Genomic DNA, 25,832 nt, shown 5'->3' with positions numbered 1-25,832 from the left:
TTGTATTAGTATATTCCAATCATTCAATAGCCACATGTGGGGGGCTGGGGATGTAGCTCAAAGGTAGAGTACAAGGTACTGAGTTTGATTCCCCAGGACACCCCCCACAAATATGCCACATTTGGCAACTAGCTACATTCAGCTAGCACAGATTACAAAACATTTCCACCATTCAGAAAGCTCTGCTGGGCATCACTGCCTTACATAATCAGTTCTTCATTCCTATGCTCAGAGTTACATGTTACCTCCAATACCTGAGCCATTCCCATATTTGACACAGTAAATCAACTTACTTCTTGTTGCCTTCTCTCATGACAGACTCAAGTTGAAACCTTCCCAATTCTGCTAAAACAGCTACTACCAGGACATTAACCAGCCTTTCTTTGACTCACAAAAGGTACCCCCTTGGGAATGAATGGAATGTACCTTTGGTGGAAGGAAAAGACAACTTCTGGATGTATGCAAGCCCTGAGCCAGGGGCACATAGCTTTGAGGTAGTGTGGGCTGCTCTTTTACTGGCAAGTGCTTCTCAGCCAGATATTCTTGTGCCATGAAAATAGAGGCAACAGTCACCACTATTCCAAATATTTTCCATTTTCTAAAATTCTGTTGACATCTCTTCCCCACTGTCCTCTTTCTATTCTTTGTCCTTCTGCATTTATATCTCAGTTTATTCCTTAACGATCATTTTTCTTGATCCCACATGGATTTAGTCGCATTAAACTATAAGTCAGAATTAATATTTTTCATTTGTATCTTGTTCTTCTTGTTAGAATTTATCTCTCATTGGCAAGAATGTGTTGCAGTCAATCTCACAACAAATCCCAAGTACATTTATACCTCCATAGGAGACAAGTAGAGACTTCAGAGTCTACTTTTTAAGAAAACACTGACAATCAGAATTATCAGTTCACAAGTAGAAAGTTGATATCTGGGTTTTCCAAATGCTATTCTAAAACCTGTACTAAAACACCTACCCAAGTCAAAAAGTCACTGCTTAGAAAAACTCCTTTAGATTATACTACCTAAACAATCAAGTTTTGCTCATTTGGTATTTTTTTAATTTAACAAACATAAAACATAACAAACATAAAATTATGAACAAAAAATGAGAAAAAACCGAGTATTTTTGTTGCATACCTGTGCTGGTGGTACTTGCAATGGATTGTTATCCAAAATTATTACTTGTAAATGATGCAGCTTCCTGTAACAAACTGGAATTTCTGTCACTTTATTACAAGAGAAATCCAGCTTGACCAATGGAAGATCTCCTAACTCTGTTCAGAAATCAAAAATTATTATTTAAAGTTTACATTAGTTACTCTTTAATTCATGTGAGTAGAAACAGTGAACATCTTACCTTCTGGCAAAACATGAAGATTATTTCTTCTTATGTTTAGTTCTCTAAGTGAATGTAATTTTCCCATTTGTTGAGGAAGGACCTGAATTTCATTACAACTAATATCCTAAAGAAAATAAAGTAAGAAAGTAGAATTTTAACAAACTACAAATTTACCGCAAAATACAAATATACTCTAATTTTTAAATTAGAGCATATAGCTAATAGCTAGCAAAAGTTACCTCTAATGTTATATCTGGAAGATTTGTATTTATAATACATCATGAAGTCATAGCAGAGTCAGCAGAATTTCTTCTGTATAAAATTTTGAAATTATAACTTAGAAACTACATGAGTCAACTTCTCAAAAACCTCAACTAACGACCAATCCTCACCCTTAAAACCAAAAGTAAAGATGATACAGGTGCTCTTTATGCAGAAGTAAGATAAAGGACTAATAAGTATCAATCACTATGGTAATGTATCAATTATTATAGTTGATTCAAGATATATGGGTGGCTAAAAGTTGAGAAAGTCAAAGATTTACAAATGTGAGCTGGAAAACTAAAGACTATGGTCAGGATCAATTTAACTAAATTGCTTTCCTCAAAGGAATACAAAATATGAGGAGTTACAAGCTCAAATATTTGTGGTTAAATTACAACTCAAAGATACTTTAAGAGATCAGAATCAAAAACCTTAGGACTAAATAAAAATGTAAGCCCTGATTTAAATATGAACAATATCAACTTATCATAGTAAGAGAATAAAGAACACCTTAAGTTAACTGGTTTCTCCTCTCCCTGCCACTTTCAAAACCACTTCAACAAAAAAAGGAAGAGAAATCTGCAACCTGATCTTAAGACAGTAATCATTCCAGGCACACTGCAATTGCACCTGATTTCCAGCTTTTACTGAAAATGATATTAGCTTGGAGGGAGGGAATGGCATATACATTCAGTTTTATAAAACATAAAATGACAGGAATGTCAATTCCAAAGAATATTAAAACAATGTAGAGAACAATTCAATAAATCTATTGATGAATATGAAAATGTATCCTACATACTTTTTTCAAAATATACTCAAGACATCTTCTTTCAGGAACAAATATTTATGAAATACTTTTTGCTAGGCACTGTTCTAGGGGTTGGATACACATCAAGGGAGAGAACAAACAAATAATGCTGCCCTCATACCCCCACATGGAGTTTGCATTCTAGCATGAGGAGCAGGTTATATAATATGGTACAAAGTGATAAGTACTATGTAAAATAAGCAGGGTAGAAAAAAGGAAAATGGTTGTGCTATAACAGTGGAATGGTGTATTAGCAATTTAGATCATCTCATGGAGAAAGTGATGTTTGAGCAGTACTGTCAAGAGCTGAGAGAGTAGGCCATGCCAATACATAAGAAAGCAATACTCCATGCTGAAGGAACAATAAATGTAAAGATCCTTAGGCACAGCACATCTGGGATGTACAAAGACCAGCAAGGAATCCGAGGTAATCAGAAGGAAGTAGGCAAGGGAGAAGAAAGGATAGGAAACAAATATGACTTTCACTTTTACTGATAGATATGGGCAAAACCCAGAAACTTTTAAACAGAGAAATGATGGATGTGACTTATGTTTTGACAAGATAACCTTAGCTGCTGCAATCAGAATAGACTATTAATTCAAATGATGGCAAATAAAAGTCTGGGAAATGCCCTTTAAAATCAATATTGCTTCTTTCCAAAGGTGCCTGATACTGAAGATTTCCATATGGAAACTCCTGAGAAATTTGACAGCTAGCCTCTATTTCTCAGAAGAAATAAACCCAGGCACAGGAAATTGACCTACTCCAAAGGGTACTCTATAAAATACTCTTCTGGGGTCTGGGGGTCAGATAATATTTCCTAGGTTTCTTATGACAAAATTTCCTATTTGGTTTCCACATTCTTGTGAAAAAGTATCATGGAAAAATATTTTAATAACATAAAACACCCACAAATTCCTTATATGATTTACCACTGTCAATTAGCCATCCTAATGCTATCTATCCATCTATTATTGATTTCTAGAGTTTAAAGTATAATTTTAGTGCTGCATAAATTAACAATATTTGATATTTTAAACATTCTACTAAAATTAAAATATTAGAAAAATCTAAAAGTCTTAAATGATTTTGACATTTCATACACCTAAAATTATCTCATGAAATATAATTTAAAACAGCCAAAAGCTGGGTGTGGTGGCACATGCCTATAATCCCAGCACTCTGGGAAACTAAGGCAGGAAGAACACAAGTTCAAGCCCAGTCTGGACACTGAGGGAGACCCTGTATCAAAAGAAAAGTAAATAAAATAGTAGGTGGTAGGGATATAGCTCAGTCCAAAGGCTTTGTATTCAGTCCCCAGTACCTTCCCCCCAAAAAGGGCCAGAAACTGAATGAAGGAAAAGAAGGAAGAAGAGGAAGAAGAGAGAGACAAAAGGAGGAAGGGAGGGAGAGAAGGTGGGAGGGAAAGGTAGAAGGAATTACAAAGCAACAAAATCTTAAAATATAACATTTCTAAAACTTTTAAAAACATTAATAGTGTACAGCAGAAAGAAAGCTTCTCTTTTTATTATGAATTTGTTAGATTACAACTGAAATCTCTATTCATTTTTGAGTAAGAGACCTTTAACAAAAGGGACATTTTCAGAACTGAAGCACCTAAAACTAAAGCCAGAGAAAGAAAGGTAATAACATGTTTATGCTATAGAAGAACAGATTTTTTTTGGTAGGTTCTGGGGATCGAACTTGGGACCTTCCACTTATGAGGCAGGTGGTGGCACCGCTGAGTTAAATCCCCAGGCCCAGATTTTTGATAACATAGATGGTAGACACACACAGATTACAAGCAATCAAAGGAAGAGGTCATCTTCATCTGTATTTCTTGACATAGTAGCCCCAGGATCAATACATAAAAGTGATAAGGGAATGTGGTCTGTGTCAGAATAAGAAAGATCACTATCAAATAAAGTTTTGCAAAGGAAAACTTAGGGTGGCTTAAACACACACAGAGCTGTCCACCCTTGAAAATACATAATTAGATATGTCAAGGATTCCTGCATTAGAAAGTGGTTATATCTAATCACTTCTAAAATCTTTCATAACCTCAAAACTCTATGGTTCTAAAACATAACGTGAAATTCAAGAAAGTTTCCTTGCATTATAATCTGATATGAAAGTATTCCTTAATGGATAAAAGGTATTCCTGACATTTCTATTTGTTCCTCTCTAGTGTAACAGTATGTTCCTGTATTAGCTTTCCCATTGCTTAACACACAATTTAAAGAAAGAAAGGTTTAATTTAGCTCACAGTTTGGGAGGACTCAGTCCATAATCACCTGGCTCCAAGGCAAGAACATCATAGAGGAAAGGCATGGTGGAGCAAAGCTGTTTATGGCAGCCAGGGAGCAGAGTAGGGGAACAGCACCAGAGAGGACTGGTTGAGGGAGCATGTATAGTACCCAAAGCCACACCTCCATGACCCACCCAGATACATCCTGGAGTGTGCTCTATTAATCTGCTAGGCATTTCTTAATCCAATGAAGTTGACATATCAAGATTAACAATCACAATCTACCTCTTGCTAATTTCATACCCAAACACATCTCTTTATACTTAATCTCCACATAAAGACAGTAACAAGTTCATAATTCTGCCTAGCATAATACAACTATCCTGAATACAACCAGAAATGCAATAGTCCTTTCCCCAAAGTCTCAACAGTTCCAGCATTTTTCAAAAGTCCAAGTTCAAGTCTCTTCTGAGACACAAGCCAAATTCTTAACTGTGAACCTCTGTGAAAATCAAAAATATTACATAATCCCAAAGTACAGTGATCCCTTGGTTATTGAACTCAATTTGTTCCAACACAAAAGAGTTCGAGAACTGAACATGTTTCTCCCATAAGAAATAATGGAAAACCAAATAATTGGTTCTGAGTCTCAAAAATTACACCTATAAATTAATTTTTCCCTGACTTTACAAATTTCACAATGATTTCTTTAATTCTATTGTGGTTCTCACAGTTTTCCTCTTAGCTTTATTGCTGGTATCACTAACTTCCTTTGGAGCCATGGTTACGATATTTTATGCAAATAAAGTACAAAAAAGCACAACAATGAATGCTGTCATGCACTAACACAAGCACTATATGAGATCTGTGTGAGAGTAACACTTAGACTGAAGCGGCACCCTTTTGTGTCCACAGTGAGATGTGACAAGTGACTCACTCTTGGCTCATAAATATGTTTTTCAAGTCAGAGTTTCAGTTTGACTATCAAGCAAAGTTATGAACACCAAGCAGATTGTTTTTAAACTTTGCTGTTCAAGTAGTGGGAAGTTCAAGCTTGGAGCTGTTCAATAACTGAGGTATCACTGTATAATGGCATAGGGTAAATACTCCCATTACAAAAGAGAGGAAAAGAACCAGATCAAAGCAAAACCAAAAACCATCAGGGCAAACATTAAGGTAGCTCCATGTCCAACATCCTGGGCACATAGTAGTAAACTGTGATTTCCAAAGGGACTGAGTGGCCCCACTCCTATGGCCTTGACAGTTGCAGACCACAAGGCCCCTCTCTTGTGCTGGCTTCACTCATGACCTATACCTTTCCTTGGCTAATGTTCCATTCCTGGCATCTCCAATTTCCTTCGGTCTCCACTTAACCTTTGCCTTTATTCCCACAACTTCATATAGTATTGTCTCAAGAGCTCCTTGCCTGGCCTCCCACGCCTTCCTCTGAAATCTGGATGGAAGCCTCCTGACCCCACATCTTTTGCATCCTACATGTCAGTAAAACCAGCATCAAATGAATGACAACACCAAAGTCTGCTGTTGGTGGAAGCAGTTGCCAGGCCCTTTTAGGACATGTCTGCAGCAGCCTCTGAGTGTCTGGATTGATGAGAATGGCGAAATGGATCACAGGGAACAAATTTCCTAGGAGGAATGATTTCATTTAGCTCATACTTTGGGAGATTTCAGTCCATAATCACCTGGTTCCAAAGCAGGAACATCAGGGTAGAAGAACATGGCTCAGCAAAGCTGCTTAGTTCATGGTGGCCAGAGAGCAAGGCAGGGGAACAATGTGAGAGAGGAATGGGCAAGGGAACATATACAATATCCAAGGCTACACCACCATGACTCACCCAGATACATATTACTAATCTGCTAGACATTGCTTAATCCATGAAGATGACATATCAGGATTAATGGTCACAGTTCCTGTTATAAAATTTTAGATAAATTCCTCAAGAAAACTGTTGGCCCACCAGACATACTAAAATCATACTTAAGAATACTTTAAAAATACCTGTTCATTAGAAAAGTATTAATCAATATAAGACAGAAAATAAAAATAAACACACAATGACACACAATGGAATACTCTGTGAAGTTGGGGGAACCAAAAGACAGGAAAATAGTTCAGTGCTTTGAGGATCCCATTATGTTTCCCAGTTCAATGCCCAACAGATCTAAAATGTTATATTCAAGGTACTTACTTTAAATCATTCTGTTTCTATAATCAATTGCATAGAGTGGCCTCTTTTCATTTAGCTTGGTCCCAAAAGTGTTATAAAATCACATAAGCATATAGTAGAAGAGACATTATTTTGTTAATCAAACTGTTCCCAAGCATTATACTCTCTTATCTCCATTCTACAGCTCTAGAGTTCCTGTGTAAAAATGCTAAAAAAAACTTTTTCCTAAGAACTTTACTATCTACAAAATGAATAAAAATGCTTATTCATTTGAAAAACATTTTTTGAAGCTCACAAGCAAGTCTTCTAACTTCACTAGAACTAAGGAACAAGCAGGCTTTTTGTGGCTTCAAGCCAAAATCAGACACAAAATCTACTAAAGTAAATTTAAACATATACCAAGGTATTTCTTTTTTTAAAATTACATTGAAATTCTACAAAGAAATGAGTAGTCTACCAAAATATTAACATTGTATATTACATACATTATCTGTATATAAAAATACAACTATTTTACTCACCAATTCCATTAAATCTTTTAACTTCCCAATTTCTTCTGGAATGGATACCAGTTTATTATTACTGATGACCAAAACTTTAAGGGGTAGATCAAATAGATATTTTGGCAATGTTGATAAAAGATTTCGACTGAAAAGAGTAAGAAAGTCTAGTTATGAGAAATATGTCTGAAATTTGATATGCTATTTTGAAAAAGAACAAATTGCCTCAAAAGTAAATAAAAGCTTTCAGTAAGTAATAACTATTTATTGAGTACTTACTTTGCATCAGGCACAGGTAAATTCCTTACATGCAGTGTCTTATTTAATCCCCACATTTAGCCCCACAAGATAGGTGATACTATCTCCATTACGCAAATAAGAAAATGATGCTTATAAATGGTTGTGTGACTTGCCCAAACATAGAGAATATTCAAACGGCAATCTGACTACAAAATTTGTCCTGTCATCAATGATATTGTCCTCCACACCACCAGTACTCAAAAACTCAGAATGACTCTTCTGAACTAGATCATGCCAGAACCTTGCACTCAGGTATAATTTCAGTATATTTAATACCTACATGGTTGTAACCAGGGAAAGGCTCCAGGGATAAAGTCCCATGTACTATGTTCAAATTTATGAAAACAAGGAATAGGATTATATTTTTAAAAACATGCAGTAACTCTAACCCACTGCCTTTTGCTAGTTTACAATAGAATAGCCTATCTCAGCTCAATGTTAAACAACATTCTTCTTGGTGGATACATTTATAGTATAATAACAACTAAGACTGAGTACTTACTTTGTGCCAGGCAATGTTCAGAGCACTTCACATGAATTAATTCAACTAACCCTCATAATCTACTTTAGGAAGACAAATACTGTCACGATCCCTATTTTACAGGTGAAAAAAGTCACAAAGAGATTAAGTAAACTGCTCAAAATCACATAGCTGGCAAGAGGGCTAGCTAGGATTTAAACCCAGGCAATCTGCTTCTGGGATCTTTGTCCTCAAACTATTAGTCTGATGCAGACTGATGCAAATGATCCCACTATCAAAATATACACATTTACATGCTACCAAGTGACAAACAATAAGCTATTATCTTTCTTATTTTTCCAAGTAACATTTATAGACCTGTGCCTAGCATTTTGTGTAATGTGCACAGCAACAAAAGCCCAGTGTTATTCAAGGGAAGGCTTTAAGATCCTTCACATCATCTTGTCCCTGCAAAGGACATCTAGAAACACTAGACAGAATGTTTTTAATAATAGGACACTTGGGGAAAAAAAGACTTAGAAAATAAAAGTCAATTTTCCTCAACTAGTAATCTGGTCAGGCTACTGGAATGTCTAATATGCTGGGGAAGGGGCTGTCACAAATCCTTCATACTTTCAAATCAAGCAGACTCTTTGAGCACACGGTCTGTCTGGGCCCTTTCATGGTGGAGCACACAGGGTCTTTCTGCAAGATTCTACTGAAAAATGGGAGTAGTATACAGAAAAAGAGTTGAAAAACCATCTTAAAAACTTATCAAGATATTTTCACCAAAATAAAATAGTAAATGGGAAAATATGAGTAAACTCATTCTAATTTCCCTTAGGCTAAAATCAGTTTATTTTATCCCCACCCCCATCCCGATACTGGGGAGTGAACCGGGGCCTTCACACTGAGGTATATCCCCAGGCCTTTCTATTTATTTATTTATTTTAAATTTTATTTTAAAATTTTGTGACATGGTCTAAGCCACTAAACTGCCCAGATGAGGCTTGAACTTGCAATCCTCCTGCCTCAGCCTCCCACAGTGCTGTATTACAGGTGTGCACCATCACACCCAGCAAGAAGCTTCTTAAGTGACTTATTAGCACAGTTTTCTTTCTCCAGAATTTGATTTCTTCATACATGATAAGTCACTAATCATCGTTTTTTTTAACTACATTTTTTAGAGGGAACAAAAGGAACCCAGTCACTACAACGAATGTTACCTCAGTAGAGTTTGTTGAAAAATGTTTGTGACTGTTAAAAATCAGGAGACATGGCCCGGGGATTTAGCTCAGTGGTTCTGCTGCCTGCCTCGCAAGCACAAGGTCCCGAGTTTGATCCCCGGTACCAAAAAAAAAAAAATCAGGAGACAACTTTTAGAAATCAAAACAGGATAGAATTGGAGGAAGACTTTAGTAAAACTAGTCTAAGATATATCATACATGTCAATATAAAAACGTCACCCAGTTTTTGGTAAATCACTTTTTTTCATAAAAGAACAAAATGAAACAAAAACAAAGACAAAAAACTTGAAAATATTCCATTTTCCTCAACCTCTTCTAAGCCAGGCCAAGGAATAAAACCTAAATGACTGATACCAACAGAAGCAAATTTCTCTCACACATTTTAAATTGTAAAGTGGTTTCAGTTGAAATAGTCTGTACAGGAGGTAACATCACTGAGGACGTATAAAATAATCACAGTGAGAAGGGAATATTATTATTTATGTACATTAATTACATTTGTTACTTGTTATTTGTATTTATTTGTTAATTGTTAATTATATTTGTTATTTGTCCTATATGGGAACTTAGAGAAGTAATTCTGTAATGAGTGAGATGAAACTATCCCTTCCAACTCACAAAGAAAACAAAAGAATTCTAAAATTAAGTCACAATATATCAATCACTCATTTGGTAGAGCAATGTTTTTTATTATACTTATTGAGTGTTCACTCTTTTATAAATATAGAGTAAGAGTGAAGAATGAGAGCACTACAGCCAGGATCACTTGCTGTATATACAATCACTCCACACTATTCCTGGGTTCTACTTCAGTGGATTCAATCAATCAAGGATCAAAAATGTTTAGAAAAAAAATTTGCATCAGTACTGAACATATATAGAGTTGTTTTGCTTATTATTCACTAAATAATAAAATGTAACAACTACTTGCATTACATTTCCATTGTTTTAAATATGATAAGTAATCTAGAGATGACATCAAGTATACAAGAGGATGTACACTATGGCATAAAGCACTATACCATATTATATAAGGGAATTGAGCATCCACAAATTTTAGTATCCATGAGGAATCTTGGAACCAGTCCCCCACAGATACCAAGGGACAACTGCATACATTATTTTGGGCAAATAGCTTAACCCTGTTTCCTCATCTGCAGTACAGGGATAATAACAGTACTTATCACAAAAGCTACTGTGATGATTTTTTTTAGTAGTACATGTTTGCAGTACATAATGATTACATTTATTGTGGGGATTTGGTACATTTACATAACACAACTTAATTCTTTTTCATCCTTGACCCCCCCCCTTTCTCCCTGCTCCTCCATCTCTAGGTCCCCTTCCCATTTGCAAAAGCTCTATCTCTATTTTTTCCAATTCTTTTTTTTATCCCTTTTCCTTCCCCTTCCTCCGCCCTCCATCTCTTGTTCCCTTTCCCATTTGAAAATGGTCTCCATATTCCTATTACCTATCTTTTATTTTGCTCTTTATTTTTATTCTGGGTTTCTTATGTAAGAGAAACCATGCTATATGTAAGTTTGCGTGTCTGATTTATTTCACTTAATATTATAGTCTCAAGGTGCATCCATTTACCTATGAATGACTCAAGTTTATTCTTCTTTTTGCAGAGTAGTACCAATGAGATAATATGGGCAAAGCATTTGAAATATTGCCTGGCACATTGTAAGCATTTAATAAACATAAAGATCAACTGTCATTCACTTCCAAATGTTCCAACACTCCCATTCCAATCTATCTACTCTTGAAACAGCAACAAAAAGTCATAAGAGTGTTAAAAAATAACTTAAGAACTTTTTCTTTATAATGTTTCACTATAATTAAGGACACATGAAAGTATATCTGTATTATGATACTATGAATTCAGAAAAAATAATTACGGTCTAAAGCCTTATTACTTAAAATGACATGAAGGACTAGCAAGGAAGAATTATCAGAGGGTGTATTAGAAATGCAGGCCCCAGAGCAGACCTAAGGAATCAGAATTTGCTTTTAATAACAAAGCGCTCCCAGGTAATTCCTGTGCATCAAAGTTTGAAAAGTACTGCTCTCAAAAAGACGACCAAAACCCTACAAGGTAATATAAACATATAAAAAAACACAGTAAGATATTAAGATAAATACAGGCTACAAAAACAACCCAAACACATTCTTTTGCTACTAAAAAGGATCAGAATCACAATAAAACCCAAAGTTTATTTTAAGAATTGTTTCCTTACCTAATGTTAAGGTATGTTAACATCTGCAGGTTTTTAATGGCTTCAGGAATGGTTTTGATGCAATTATGATATAAATTTAATGTTTCAAGCGGTGCAAATAACCAGACATCAGAGGGAATTTCTGTAAAACGATTTCTGGAAAGATCTGAAAAATGAAAATAGAATCTGAGTGTCAAACAGAAATCTATATCCATGGTAATTGAAAGAAATATTTTCATACTTGCTGAATCACTTAAAATCTAAGCAACCATTTAAAATATTTTAAAGTATTATCCACAATACCTAGAAAACAAAAAAACATTATTGAGGAACATATTCAGAGAAAGCTGTTTATTCACCAAATGTAGTGATATGCTTCAACACCTCTAAAATCCTAATATGTTATTTATTTTTTATCAATAAGGAATTCTCCTTGATCTTTAAAAACAAAAACAAAAGAACCTTCTATAATCCCAAATCCCTCAACTCTCCTTCCTTCACTGCTAAATTTAGGTAAATCTACAACAAAATTAAATGTCTTACCATGGACTTAACCCACTGCAATTTGGTTTCTATTCACTTCCACATCCACCAAGGTTACTAACATATCAATAATTATTCAATTCATCTGGAAACATTCTCCTCCTTTAGATTAGAAGACTACTCTTTTTGGATTTCTTCAGATTATCTCTCTGGCTACTTCTTAGTTTCTTCTGGCAGATATTCTTGTACCTGTATCATAATGCTGGTGTTCTCAAGTGCTGTGACATAAGGCACTCTTTCCTTCTCCAAACACACAACATACTGGGTGATTTCATCCACTCCTAGAGTCAAATTACATTTATATACTGAAAAGTCACAAATTAAGAATATGTCTAAATACCTATGCTCTGATCTTCAGGACTTCCCCTTTTTTGTTTGTCTGAGACAGGGTTTTACTATGTAGCCCAGGCTGACCTCAACCTTGCATTCTTCCTGCCTCAGCATCAATGCTGGGATCACAGGCATGCTCAGCTCAGGATTTCCTCTTAATTTCTCTCCGACACTTCAAATTCTACAAGTGTAAATTATGAACTAAAGATTTTTTCTACACACTTATTTTTTTTTCACACTTATTTTTTTATTTCAACCAATGTCACCAACATTCTCCTAGGGAGTTGCTCAGGTTAGAAACCTGGCATTCATTCTTGATTCTTTCCTCTCCTAAATTATCCCAAGCACACAAAAATATATTTTCATTCATTTAAGTTTTTAAGAAAGCAAATTCATGAGATGAGACCATTATAACCATTGCTATTCTATTAAAGGTTTATTCGTTAAATAAAACTTTGAAAAAAACCTAGGACAGCAAATAGTAGATTGAAAAAAATACTCTAAAAGAGTTTCTCACCCTCAGCTGTATGGAATTTTTTATGATGAATTACTGCTGTGGGCGTTGTAGGATCTTTAGTGGCATCCCTGGTATTTACCCACTGAATACGTTAACACCCTCTAGGCCCACCAAAAAAATGTCTCCTAAGGTGCAACTCTTACATCTCTGTTGAGCACCACTGCCTAAATAATACCAAATTAGTTACCTTATCATAGAAATATATTTTGCTTACATTAGCTTATTACACTTATTTTGTTTAAAACATAAGAATATTATGTGCCTCAGTCGGAAAAAATATCTACAGTCCAGTTTAGCCCATTGTACCTCACTTATCCATCTGGTCTACCCTCATAAGAACAACTACCTCCTCCAGTTACCTCAATAATGCTCAACTTCCTCACTCTGAAGAATAAAATCTATTTACTTAGCACCACAGTAAATTCCATCTTCAGAATATTAATAAATATGTTTATATATAATGTATATGTATTAATATCTATGGATAGAGAAGAGGGGGCAGAGAGATGACTGTCATTCTCATCTAATGTAAAATGTTATAATTAGCAAAGCAAAATGTTAACAACTATTATATAATATGAAAATTCGTTTGGATTCTTCTTCCTTCCACTACAGGATTCTGAATAATTTAACAAAATTATAGAATTGCTAGAAAGTGCAATCTGAACTTGACATAAAGTTTCTCAATATTCTGGCTTATCTCCTCTGGACACTCAAGGATCATATAGACTATTGATGAGGAAAATGAAACTACTGTTTTTAGGTTAGAGGTTTTTTTAGAAGTAAGACATCTAGAGTTTTACTTCTTATTTTGTAATTTCAAAATCCTGGAAGTTGAAAAATCACTGCTTGCATTAATGTGAAATTCTAAGAACAAATTTATGCCCAGTTTGTTATTCTGCATAATATCCAATGTTAAGTACTTATAAGTACTACAGTGGTTGCAGAGATAGATGGTGGTAGCTTGAATTAAGATTGCAAGAATTGGGGTTTTTTAAAAGTAGGTAGAATTTGAAATATATCTTGGAATGATTACTTAAGAAATGGCAAGTGACATGCTATGTGGGATAAACAAGCACTAGAACTCAAGGATGGCACCAGGATTCTGGCCCGGGCCCCTTAATGATGTTATCCAATGAGTAGGGGTGGAACTAGGTTTTTGTTGTTGTTGTTACTCTCAGTTTTGTTTTGTTTTTTCAAGCCAAGTTACAATCAAGGATTCAGTTTTATCTGAAAACCACTTGAGGGATTGTTAAATGGACATTAAATGAGTCTATATCTCAGAAGTGAGGTCTGAGATGAAAATATAAAATTGGAAGTTGTGGGACTATTTTAGTACTCTAAAATCATACAAGTGGAAGATATCATCTAACCTAAGAATACTGAGTTAGAAAGAGAGATCAAGAATTGGCCATCTGTCAGGCATAGTAGTGTGCACCTGTAACCCTAGTTCATCAGCAGGCTGAGGCACTAGCATCACTTGAGCCCTAGAGTTCAAGACCAGCCTAGGCAACATCTCAAACAAAAAAAGGGACCATCAGAAAGGTCAACATTTAGAAAATGTGTAGAGAAAAAACACAACAATCAAATAAGACTGAAAATAATGGCCAAGAGAAAACACAGTAACCAAAGAAGTTCAAAAGGGGACAGTTCAAAAAGAGACAGAAGAAAAACAAATACTATTATTAATAAGAAAAATTATTTTAATAAAACAGTTTAAATATTATTAACACATCATTCTACTAACTTGCATATTTTTGCCTGATGCTTTATGTTCTTTTCCATCCAAAAAAAAAAAAGATTATTTAGTTAAATCCCAAAGTAATAGCACAAATGCCCTTAGGGAATTTAATTAAATTTACACTGATAAACTATTTTCTGGATGAGTTTTTATATTTATTTAGTAAACACTACATAAAATCACAATAATTATTACTCTAATTGAATGAGGTTAAGTCAAATAAAGTATAATAAACTCAAAATTAAACTCAAGCTTTTATAAAGCTTCTCTTTAAGGAAATCTAGTTGTAGGGTATTTCAGATATTAATCAGTATAAACACCCTTTCTAAGCACTGGGTAAAAAGAACAGTGTCAAAAGAAAAATACAATCATGGAAGAAAAGATGGGAAATAAAACAATTTGCATCTTAATTTTGTGAGCTATCTCACACAAACAGCATTTCAAATTTACACTGAAAAAAGTGAAGATTAACTTGTATATAGATACAAAAGATAAAATTTAAGCTCTAATTTTGAAATTTCACCTTGTGGTGAACACTTAATAAAAGACCTTTTATAACAAATTAATTAACATGTACACTAGGGCAACTAGAATATTATGACTAAGAATGAACATACTATACTAGAAAAATACATGCAAAATTTGTATTTTAATAAAGTTCTTGCAAAAAGAAAAAAATTCTCACCTAAAGAAAACAAACTGCTAAATTATTCCATATTGGGAAACTCATTTCACAATAATTTCAAAGCTTATCTTTTTCTGGAACAAGTATGATGTAGGGAAAGAAAATTACAAAGATTATTCACCGTTTGCACACACTCAAAAAAGAGACTAACACTTAATGTTTATTTTCCTATAATGGACTGAATAGTGGCCCTGAAAGATAATCAGGTCCTAATTCCTGGAACTGTGACTATTACTTTTAGGGCAAAATTTTTCCAAATGGAATTGACCCATTTATGCCAAAGGTTGCAATTTTTGATTTTTTGCATGAAAAAATCATGTTACCTAGAAAAATTCAAGGAACAAGAATTTGAAGAGAAAGGCTTTTATTATGTTCCATTGTTTGTGGGGTTCCAAAACTTGAATTCTAGGCATAAATGGGTTAAGAATCTCGGGATGAGATTATCCTGGATTGTTCAGGTGGACCCTAAATGTCATCTCCTGTATTCTTATAGGAGAAAGGCAGAGGGAGATTAGACACATTGAGGGGAAGGTCACAAGAAGAGAGAGTAACAGGGTCATGAAATGCCAGCAGCCACCAGAAGCTAAAAGAGGCAAGGAATAGATTATACCCTCCTCTGAAGGGGAGTGGCCCTGCTGAAACCCTAGTTTTAGCCCTGTAAAACTCATTTTGGACGTTCAATCTCCAGAACTATGAGAGACTAAATTTTTGTTTTTAAACTATTACATTTTTGGAACTTTGTTAAGCAAACACAGGAAACTAATACACTACAAAATAATTGTTTATCAAAATGAGTAAGAATGCCTGTAAAAATTGAAAATTTTAAATAGCTGTGTATTTTTTATTTTACAGTAAGGTGAAACCTCAATTAATTAACCTTGGATAAGCACCTTTATAAGAACTGAACTATTTTTCTTTTGTCTCATTTTTAATCATAAACCGTATCAAGCAGTATTGGCAATAAATCAACAGTAGACAGATTGCTATGTACTATTTCCTGCCTTCCTTCAAGACGCTCCTTGTAAAACTGCAGGGGGCCTGTTAGAGATGCTAATAGATCACCTTAATGTTATCTAAATTATGTTTTTTAACCACTTTTGTGCTTCAAAGATCAAGGAAGCTAGGAAAGGGAAAAGTCAGACAGAATGGAAATCTGTTTGCTGTCTTCCAACATGCAGCTACAAGCACCCCAGATGGGTCCATTTGCTGCCTAGTGTAATTCTTGGCCCAATAGTTACCATTTCCACCAAAGTATAGAAAATTACTTTCAGAAATGATGCTATTATACTATACTAATTATACTAATTATAGGTTTATTCAGTGTACAAAAGAGCATGAAGGTTTTAGGGTGTGAAGGTTTTTTGGTACAAATTGTCAAAACTTACATTAAGATGTATGTTTCTTCTTTAGGTACTGTTTAATAATACAGATTGCTGTAGTCTTTCTTATTAAAAAAAATTCTGGGCAGTATTTGAAAGCCTCTGGTAAAATTTCTAATAATGGAGTGTGTTGCTGGAACAAATCCTCATCATTAATAAAAATAGCAGGATAGGATTCTCTGCTTGCAGGGCATTTGAGACCAGTCTGGGCAACATAATGAAGCCTCCTTTTCAAAATTTTGTTGAGTGGTAGAGTGTTTGCCCAGTATACACAAGGCCTAGGTTCAATCCCCAGCACCAAAACAAAAGATAGGAAGGGAAGGAAGGAGGTAAGAAGGGGAAAGAAAAAAGAATTTCTGCTTAAAGGAACATGGAGGTTAATGGAAAAATCATTTGAAATCAGAACTCTAAATTCATATTAACAATAACCTAAGTGGAGCCAGGCATGGTTGTGCATACCTGTGATCCCAGAACTTGGGAGGCTAAAAGGAGGAGGGTCATAAGCTCAACTCCCACCTGGGCAACTAAGAGATCCTGTCTCAAGCTAAAAAACAGAAAGGGCTAGAGATGTACCTCAACACGAAAGCCCTGGTTCAAACCCCAGTTCTGCAAATAAATAATTCACTAAAGAAATAAACCTTAGTGAGATCGAGGCAGCTATTTTACATACATGTGCACACACATATAATCGGAATAGCATGAAATTTGCATAGATTATTTCTAATCTTTATAACAACCTTGTGAGGTGTCTACTCAATACACTATGAAACAAGGACAGACTGAATGACATGCCAGTGTTAAATATTAAAAAATCTAATAGGCTAAGCATGCCTGTAATCCCAGCTACTTAGGAGACAGGCAGGAGGATCACAAATTTGAGGCCAGCCTGGGCAATTTATGGTACCAGGGATTGAACTCAGGTCCTTGCGCTTGCGGGCAGGTGGCAGAACCACTGAGCGAAATTCCCAGCTAGCCTGGGCAATTTAGCAAGACATTCTCTCAAAATAGAAAAAAAAAGAAAAAAAATCTGTAATGCAAGGGATGGAACTCAGGGCCTCACACATGCTAGGCAAGGGCTGTACCACTGAGTTACACTCCAAGTCCCCAAAACTGTTTAAAGGTTGGGGATGTAGCTCAGCAATTCCGTGGTTCAATCTGCAACACCAAACAAACAAATGAACAAAAGTAATAGCTGACAGCACTGGGGATTCCAAACTCAGATGTGACTTCAAAGTCCATGTTCTATGTGTCATCTTCCACTCCTCCACTATTATAACCTCCCATTCCACATTTAGAATATTCTGGGCCAGAGGAATTCTTAGTATATGTGCTGCCAAAGAGAGCACAAGGTCAGAGGAATTCTTAATCTCCTAACCACCTACATACCCAAGACCGCTTCATGCAATAGGAAGCAAAACATAAATATTATTTCAAGTCTCAAGTTTGGGTTCAGAAATTAATGAACACCATTATAAAGCCCTCAGCTGTTCCTAATTTGCCAGTTCAGAATTGTTTCATCTGAGACAACACACAGCTCTCCTGTTTCCTTAAAGAGATGAGTCTTTATTGATTTCTGCAATACTTTAAAATCAATCAATAAACAAAAATTAAAGAAAATTAAACAAGTTTCTTCAAAAAGAGGTAACATCTTACAGGCAAAACCACTGCCTTTGCTGAATACCTATCAAGAACTCTGAAGGGTCCAGATTTTATCCTACTTATAAGCCAGAATGTTCACTTACTCTGTTGTATGGATGCTAGCACAAGACATGACACTCTTATATGAGAGATGAAGATTTTATTATTCACAGCATTAGTGGCATGAACAGTATATATGTATCAATTCCACTTGTCCCCCAAACCTTATGAGAGCAATATAGATGGGCCCAGATGGATGCGTGCACATACATCACAATAGAGAAGAACCTAGTCATAGGTAAACCAAATCTTTTATAATAGTAAGCACACCTGCCCTTTGTTCAAAGAGAGACATTATCATTATTTTACTAGAGAGTAAGCATGACTGTCTCTCATTCTAGAGAGAGATACTATCTCATTCTTCCAAGGATGTAGGCAAATCTGACCTTTACTTTGGAGGAAGACATGATGTCTATCTTACAATGCTGTTGACTGTACAAACATCTTTGAAAAGTGTTCAGAATACAGAACATTGAGTGCCTCACTTGTAAGATTTTCAGAAATGTAAGACCTCTGGAGAACTGTCTCCCAATAGTATCATTCCTCTTCCAGCAAGGCTTAGAAGTTGTGACCTAACTAACTGCAAAGAATATATAAGGTAAAATACTTAAGTATCTTAAGGGTCAAATTCTCTGATGTCTGTAAGCAAATCCTGATCCTCACCTTCCAGCCTTTTTCTCCTTATATCCCAGGTAGCATTATGACTTGACTCAAAGCCATTATCATTCATTCAAGGAAATTCCATTTAACATTAACTATGGATTAGGCACAACAAGTTGTTAAGGTACATTTAAAAGCTCAGTCAGACACCAATTTTAGATGGTATCAATTCTTGTTTCACTCCAGCACCAAATAACAACATCTGCTTAGAGAGTGACACTTCAGTGAAAGGAATAATGCAAAAAGAATCACCTTCACTTAGTTCTACTAAAATTTTAATTTTTACAGAAGTCTTATGACCAAACCAATACTGTGATCCCAGAACTTGGGAGGCTAAAAGGAGGAGGATCACAAGCTCAACTCCCACCTGGGCAATTAAGAGATCCTGTTTCAAGCTACAAACCAGAAAGGGCTAGAGATGTACCTCAACGCAAAAGCCCTGGTTCAAATCCCAGTGCTAGATATATCTGAAAGTTTACAGAAGTCTTATGGACTTAAAAAGGAGGGGTAACTTATTTAGCAGATGAACACTAGACTGAGTCTGAACTACAATTATGATTCCCTCTGATTACTACCTATAAAACACTGCCAAAATCACTTAATTCGCCATTATTTCAGAGTAAGTGAAAATGAGTAAATATTCTGCAATGACCTAAAATCCCTAGAAGAAATGAGCAAGAGAAATGAGGAGAAATTTATTAATCTATATATAGTGAATAATAATGTTCATAAAAATACAAAATAAAATAACCGACACTAGGCCATTACATTCATTTCTTACAATGTGCAATAGATATACCAGAACTATGGTTCAGGAGACTGCATAAAAATGAACCAACTTACATACTTTTTTCCTTATATGAAAATAAAAAATTAAATTTTCTCTACTCCTTGAGAACTGCTATTACCCACATATGAGCATATTTACAGTATATAAAATTTGGTTAGTATGATCTCACATTTTAATACTTCCTTATCTATTTTTTAATCTAAAAGAACTGTCAAAACTAGAAACAATAGCAAAACAAAAACAGGAGGCATCACAGCTGTCTGTTGATGAAAGAATAGAGAGCGTCCTTGAAGTATTAAAGATTCTGATGTTGGAGCCTGATGGGAAATGACAACCCCAGTGCTCAAGCATTTGCTTTCAACAGATGCCCTCTGCGAAGACAGGTGATTTCTTGAATCAGTGTTCTCTAGAAGGGTGCGGTGCTGTCATTCAGGACAAGATAATGAACAGTTTATAACACTGAAACCTTGTTGAATAAGATATGAGTTATAGGATTTCTAAGCTTCTTCATGATGAATTAAAGTATAAACCACAGTAGAGAGTAAAAAAGTTGTAAAGTACATATTGGACAAGATGAGAAAAATGCTTTAAAAACAACAATTAGGAGAAACAATAACAAGCAGATCTCACTGACCTGCAGCAACCAATGAAGAAAGACTCTTAGAGCACAGGCACTTTGAGAAGCAAGGGTGCAAATGAAAACATACTGTAAGCGGATACCACAGCTGCTAACCAGAGGGCAGATTACATATATGCTCAGTGATAAAATGCCTGTGAGTCATGCAACAATTAAGCCATATGGAAGTATAAGACTTTATTAAAAGACGGGGAGGAAGGGGCAGCTCTATCCAGAATTGTCTGTAAGAAATTCCACAAAGTTTTTCGGTTTCACCAAGAAATAATGATAAATGAATCAGGGTAATGGTATTCAAACATCAAAACAATGTTTAAGAATGGTACTATACTTTAATCCTTATACATTTTATATATTTTAAATTTGGCATTTCAAATCAATATAGTATTTATTAAGTGGTTCTTGAATGAACGTTTTATTTTCAAAAGATAAATATTATAACCTCACCACAATTTCTATTAAAATGAAATACAGATGAAGAAAAGATAAACATGAAAATGACCCATACAAAAAACAGAAAAATATTTTATCTACTGAAGTCACCTCATGGTAGAATGGAGAGGAACTTTCAAAATATTAAATATAGGAAGAAATCACAAATAAAAGACTTCTAGATTTAGCTACATAAGAAGGAAAAAAACAGCCTATCAAAAAGCAAAATGAGGGCTGGGGGTTTAGCTCACTGGTTCTGCCGCCTGCCTCGCAAGCACAAGGTCCCGAGTTAGATCCCTGGTGCCAAAAAAAAAAAAAAAACAAAAAACGTAAAATGATAACAATTCATCAGTGAAACCTGGCCAAGGACATAAGCAAATCAAAAAATGAAAATTATCAATGACCAACACATATGAAAATATATTCAGTTTCACTGTTCTCAAAATAAATGCAATGATTAAGATACAGTAATTTATCCATCAAATTTAAGGGTTTTTTTTTAACAGTACTCACAAGATTATTCTGAATCAGGCACTTGTGCACACCACTAATGGGAATATGAATTGAGATAACTTTTCTAGAAAACAGTCTGACAAAATGAATCCTTCTATATGCTCATATCCACTGATCCAAGAATTCAGTCTCTAGCATTTTTTTAAACCAAATGGAAATATACAAAAATGAACCTATATATCACCATTATTGAAAACAGTAAAGGGCTAGAGATGTAGCTGTCTGGCCTGTGTGAGGCATTGGATTCAATCTCCAAATCCTCCCACACACACACACACCAAAAAAGGAGGGAAACCTCAAAAACAGCCAGGCCTGGTGATACACACCTGTAATCCAAGCTACCTGGAAGGCTTAGACAGGAGGACTGCAGCCTGGGCAATTCAGCAAGACACTGATTCAAAATAAAAAATGTTAAAAGCCTGAGGCTGCAAATCGCCATGTTCCCTGGGTTCAATCCCCAGTACCATTAAATTAAAAAAAAGAAATAACTAAAAAATCCAATAGAAGAATAAAGGCTAAATAAAGTATATACCTTTACAACAGAATATCTTATAGTCTTTAAAAATATTGTAGATTAGATTCTTAATATGGAAATATGTTCACAGGGTAGTAACTAGAACATTTAGAATATAAAACTATATACAGGGTTTCCTTTAAAAATATACATTTTATTCGCCGCCTGCTGCGCAAGCGCAAGGACCCGAGTTCGATCCCTGGTACAAAAAAAAAAAAATATATATATATATATATATACACACATTTTATACATTATTGCATAAACTTCTAGACTTACAGGGATATGCAAGGCGATGAGCAAGGGAATGAAGGAACTACACCAAAATATTAATATTTACTCAAGATTGACGGAATGAGGAGTGATGTGTGTGTTCTTCTCTACACTTCTATAAAAAGGAAGCAGTATTTTTGTCATAAGAAAAATTAATAGTATGCTATTTTAAAGTTATTATTTTGCAAGGCAAACTGAATCCTAACCATATATATCCCATTCATAAGGTTGATATATGCAAACAGTTACAGACTAACTACAAGTTGTTATTATATATAATCATTTTATTTTTATGGGTGTGCAACTTGGTCTACAACCATCTATCACTGTGTTATGTAAAATTACATTGCCATTTCTACTGTATGTCACCATTTTTAAAAATGCAAATTAGAATGAAAATATGCAATTTTTAATGGCAAAACTGTGCTTTCATGTAAATTATTTTCTTATCACAAAAAACCTTTAACATCTAAATAGTTATAATTAGTCCGGGTAAGTAAGAACGTCTGTATCTAAGACAGCTGAATTGATGTGTGATTAATTTGACTTTGGTGATCTTTCTACCTTGGTTAAGGCCAACTAGCCATTGAAAACCAAGTGGATCTGTTTATACAATGTACTTTTTATTTGCCTGAATTAAATTACCTTAGTATAGCAATGGCTAAACTTTTAGAGAGTGTCTTACTTATATCATTGCTGAGACAAAATACCCAACACCCAAAGTTAAAGGAGGAAAGATTTACTTAGCTTACAGTTTGTAGAGGTTTCAGTCCATAGTTGGGTGGCTCCAAGTCAGAGTAGTATGACAGAGGGACATCACAGAGGAGAAACAGTTCTTGGCAGGCAGAAGGCAGCAAGGCAGCAAAGCAGCAAGTGACTGCAGCTGCCCTCTTTCTGTCTCTTATATTCCATCCAGACTACTGGTCCTTAGGGTGCATAGCACTCACACCCTTAATCCCAGCATCACATCCTTAATCCCAGCACCACACTCCCTACATCCAGCCACCTCCAAAAAGCCCCACCTATGACTGCATGAGGTTTTCAAGGGGACATCTAGACACAAGTCATAACAGAGACCAAGCACCCAAAGTGCAACCCCAAACCCACTTATTTATTGTAAAGTGCCAACACTGCCCCTTTGTGTGCTGTTATCTGATACTTGGCTATTGGGGCGACTCAGCTTGTGTGCTGACAGAGGGCTTTGCATGCTCTCTGTGGCATTCCTGCCATAGATTCACCACCACTCCTATAGTACCTTTCTACATGAGAAAAGTTTAAATCCAACTCCCAGAATAACTGCAGTAGGCTTTGGATATGGGGGGGGGGGGGCATCCAAGTGCAATTTGCCATGCTAGACAAATCTAACTGTTTCATCTTTGATTTATACAGATTAAGACTAAATTTGTAGCCATCATACTGTACCCCTTAAAATAATACTACATTTAGAGAACACCGACCATTCTTATTTGAGTTGTTTAACAGCAAAATAATGAATACTGGATTCTGAAACCAAAAGCAGCTTATACTAAATTGACAAATTACAAAATAATGACAAATTATACAAGCCAATCTTAAAAAATCCACTATGATTATATGAAGTGGTCAAACAGCCTTTACATATTAGTGCAGTGGCAGCTGCCAGTAGTAAGACTAAATTCAGACAGTGCATTACTAATACAGAGATGGCACCATCAGCATGGTATTAGCTCTCCGAGTCCCTAGTCCTGCAGGACAAAGCCAAACTGGATGGGCCAAATGAGACAACACAAAATCCACATTATTCTGTGTTTGAGTCAACTCTGGACTACAGCTGTGTGATTTTTATTCATAGCTGTATCTGAAGGAAAGTCCCATGCCTCACCAGAATGAAGGATGGAGATACTAAACAAGATAGGGGGTGGATAAAAATGGCCTTGTGACAGCTCCTCAGAAGTATCTCCATCTTGCCATATACTGGGGAGGATTAGAGTATTCCTGCAAGACTTAAGTCTGACTGTGATTGAATCTTGCCTACGTGTCTACATTGATACATCTAAGATCACCAGGGCACCATGGTGAAACAATTTTTCTATAGTTTTCAGTCAGACAAACAGTATAAAGAAGTTGACATATAGAACAGTCATACATTGTCATGCTCCTTCCCATAATTTTCGCCTTAAAAATTTAACAAGTTGGGGTTAAGGATGTAGTTCAATGGTAGAGCACTTGCTAACACATGCAACAACACTCTGCATTTGCTTCCTACCATTGGAAAAAATGACAAGCATTTACTATCAACTGCTACAGAGAGGCACAGCATTGACTGTAAGGAATTTATATATAGATTGCCTAATCTGCCCTAAAGAAGTCTAAATTCCTCTGGGAGAAAGCAATGTAAAGGCCAAGAGTACAATTGCTCTTGGCTGTGCATTCATATTAAATTTAAACATCTAACAGTAGCAGAATGGTTAAATAAATTATGGTGTACCTTCAGCACTCTGGGAGGCTGAAGAGGGGCTATCAAGTTCAAGCCCAGCAGGAGCAATTTATCAACTCAGTCAGATTCTGTCTCAAAAGAAAATTTTTAAAAAGTAAAAACAAATTAATTAAATAGACATTTCTTTTACAAAGATATATAGTCTATAAACATCTGTCACAATGTTCAACATCGTTAGTCTTTAGAAACAGTATGAGGCTAAACTGATGTGTGGTGGGCGAGGAATATAAGATGAGTTCATTAGAAAACAAATTAGTGTTATACACCTCATTAATGCAATAAAAGACAAAAAAAAAGGTATGATCATCTATCTCCATATACAAAAAAAGCACTGGAAAAAATCCAATACCTTTTTATGATTTAAGAAACATTCAAAAAATCCATTATAAATAAATTAATGACCAAAATAGAGAGAGACTTTCTGGAGTAGGGGAAGGGAAATAGAGGATGAAGGGAAGGGAGGGGGAAAATGGATCTAAAATAATTAAGATATTTCATATACATTTACCAATCCCCCAAAACAAATGTAAATTTCATGTATTGCAAACATATACCAATAAATCAATACTAAGTGTGGAAGGGAACTTCTTCAACCTGATAAAAGCCATCTACTAAAAAACCAGCGTTAGTATCATATTTGATGGTTTTTTTAAAAAAGCTGAAAGCTTTCTCCCCAAAACTCAGGAACAAGACAAGAATGTCCATTCTCATGACATCTATTTAGCATTGTAGAATTTCTAATCAGGACAATTAGGCAAGAAACAGATATAAAGGGTGTCCAGATTCAAAATTTTTAAAAAGTAAAAAATAACACAAACAAAAGGAAGAAGTACAACCATCTCTATTTGCAGATAACATGATCCTGTATGCACCAAATCCTAACAAATCCATTTAAAATCTATTAGAAGGAGCCGGGTGTGAAGCTCAGTAGGAGAAAATTTGCCTAGTACGCTCAAGGACCTAAGTTTGATCCCCTCCCCTCCACTAAAAAAAAATAAAAATAAAAAACCATTAAAATAAGTAAACAATCTGGTTCAGCAAGGTTGAAGGATATCATTATATAAAAATC

The 25,832-nt window shown here is 35.2% G+C and overlaps 1 protein-coding gene across 3 annotated transcripts in view; it reads right to left on the bottom strand.

The window, feature by feature from the left end:
• The window catches only part of Lrch2 (leucine rich repeats and calponin homology domain containing 2), a 101,245-nt gene that overhangs the window by 65,771 nt on the left and 9,642 nt on the right, over positions 1–25,832 (bottom strand). For all 3 annotated transcript variants that reach the window (XM_021252181.2, XM_004874792.4, XM_004874793.4), the window contains exons 2-5: positions 11,600–11,744; positions 7,374–7,500; positions 1,361–1,466; positions 1,141–1,277 (exon numbers count right to left, since the gene is read on the bottom strand). In XM_021252181.2, the coding sequence (XP_021107840.1) occupies positions 1,141–1,277; positions 1,361–1,466; positions 7,374–7,500; positions 11,600–11,744 (515 nt within the window). The remainder of the gene's footprint in view (positions 1–1,140; positions 1,278–1,360; positions 1,467–7,373; positions 7,501–11,599; positions 11,745–25,832) is intronic.

The sequence above is a fragment of the Heterocephalus glaber genome, unplaced genomic scaffold (assembly GCF_053883595.1).
Source record: "Heterocephalus glaber isolate CG9 unplaced genomic scaffold, H.glaber_assembly_v1.0 deba00001732, whole genome shotgun sequence".
NCBI lineage: Eukaryota > Metazoa > Chordata > Mammalia > Rodentia > Bathyergidae > Heterocephalus > Heterocephalus glaber.
Note: the sequence above shows the minus strand (reverse complement) of the source record. Positions and strands in the feature narration are given on the sequence as shown.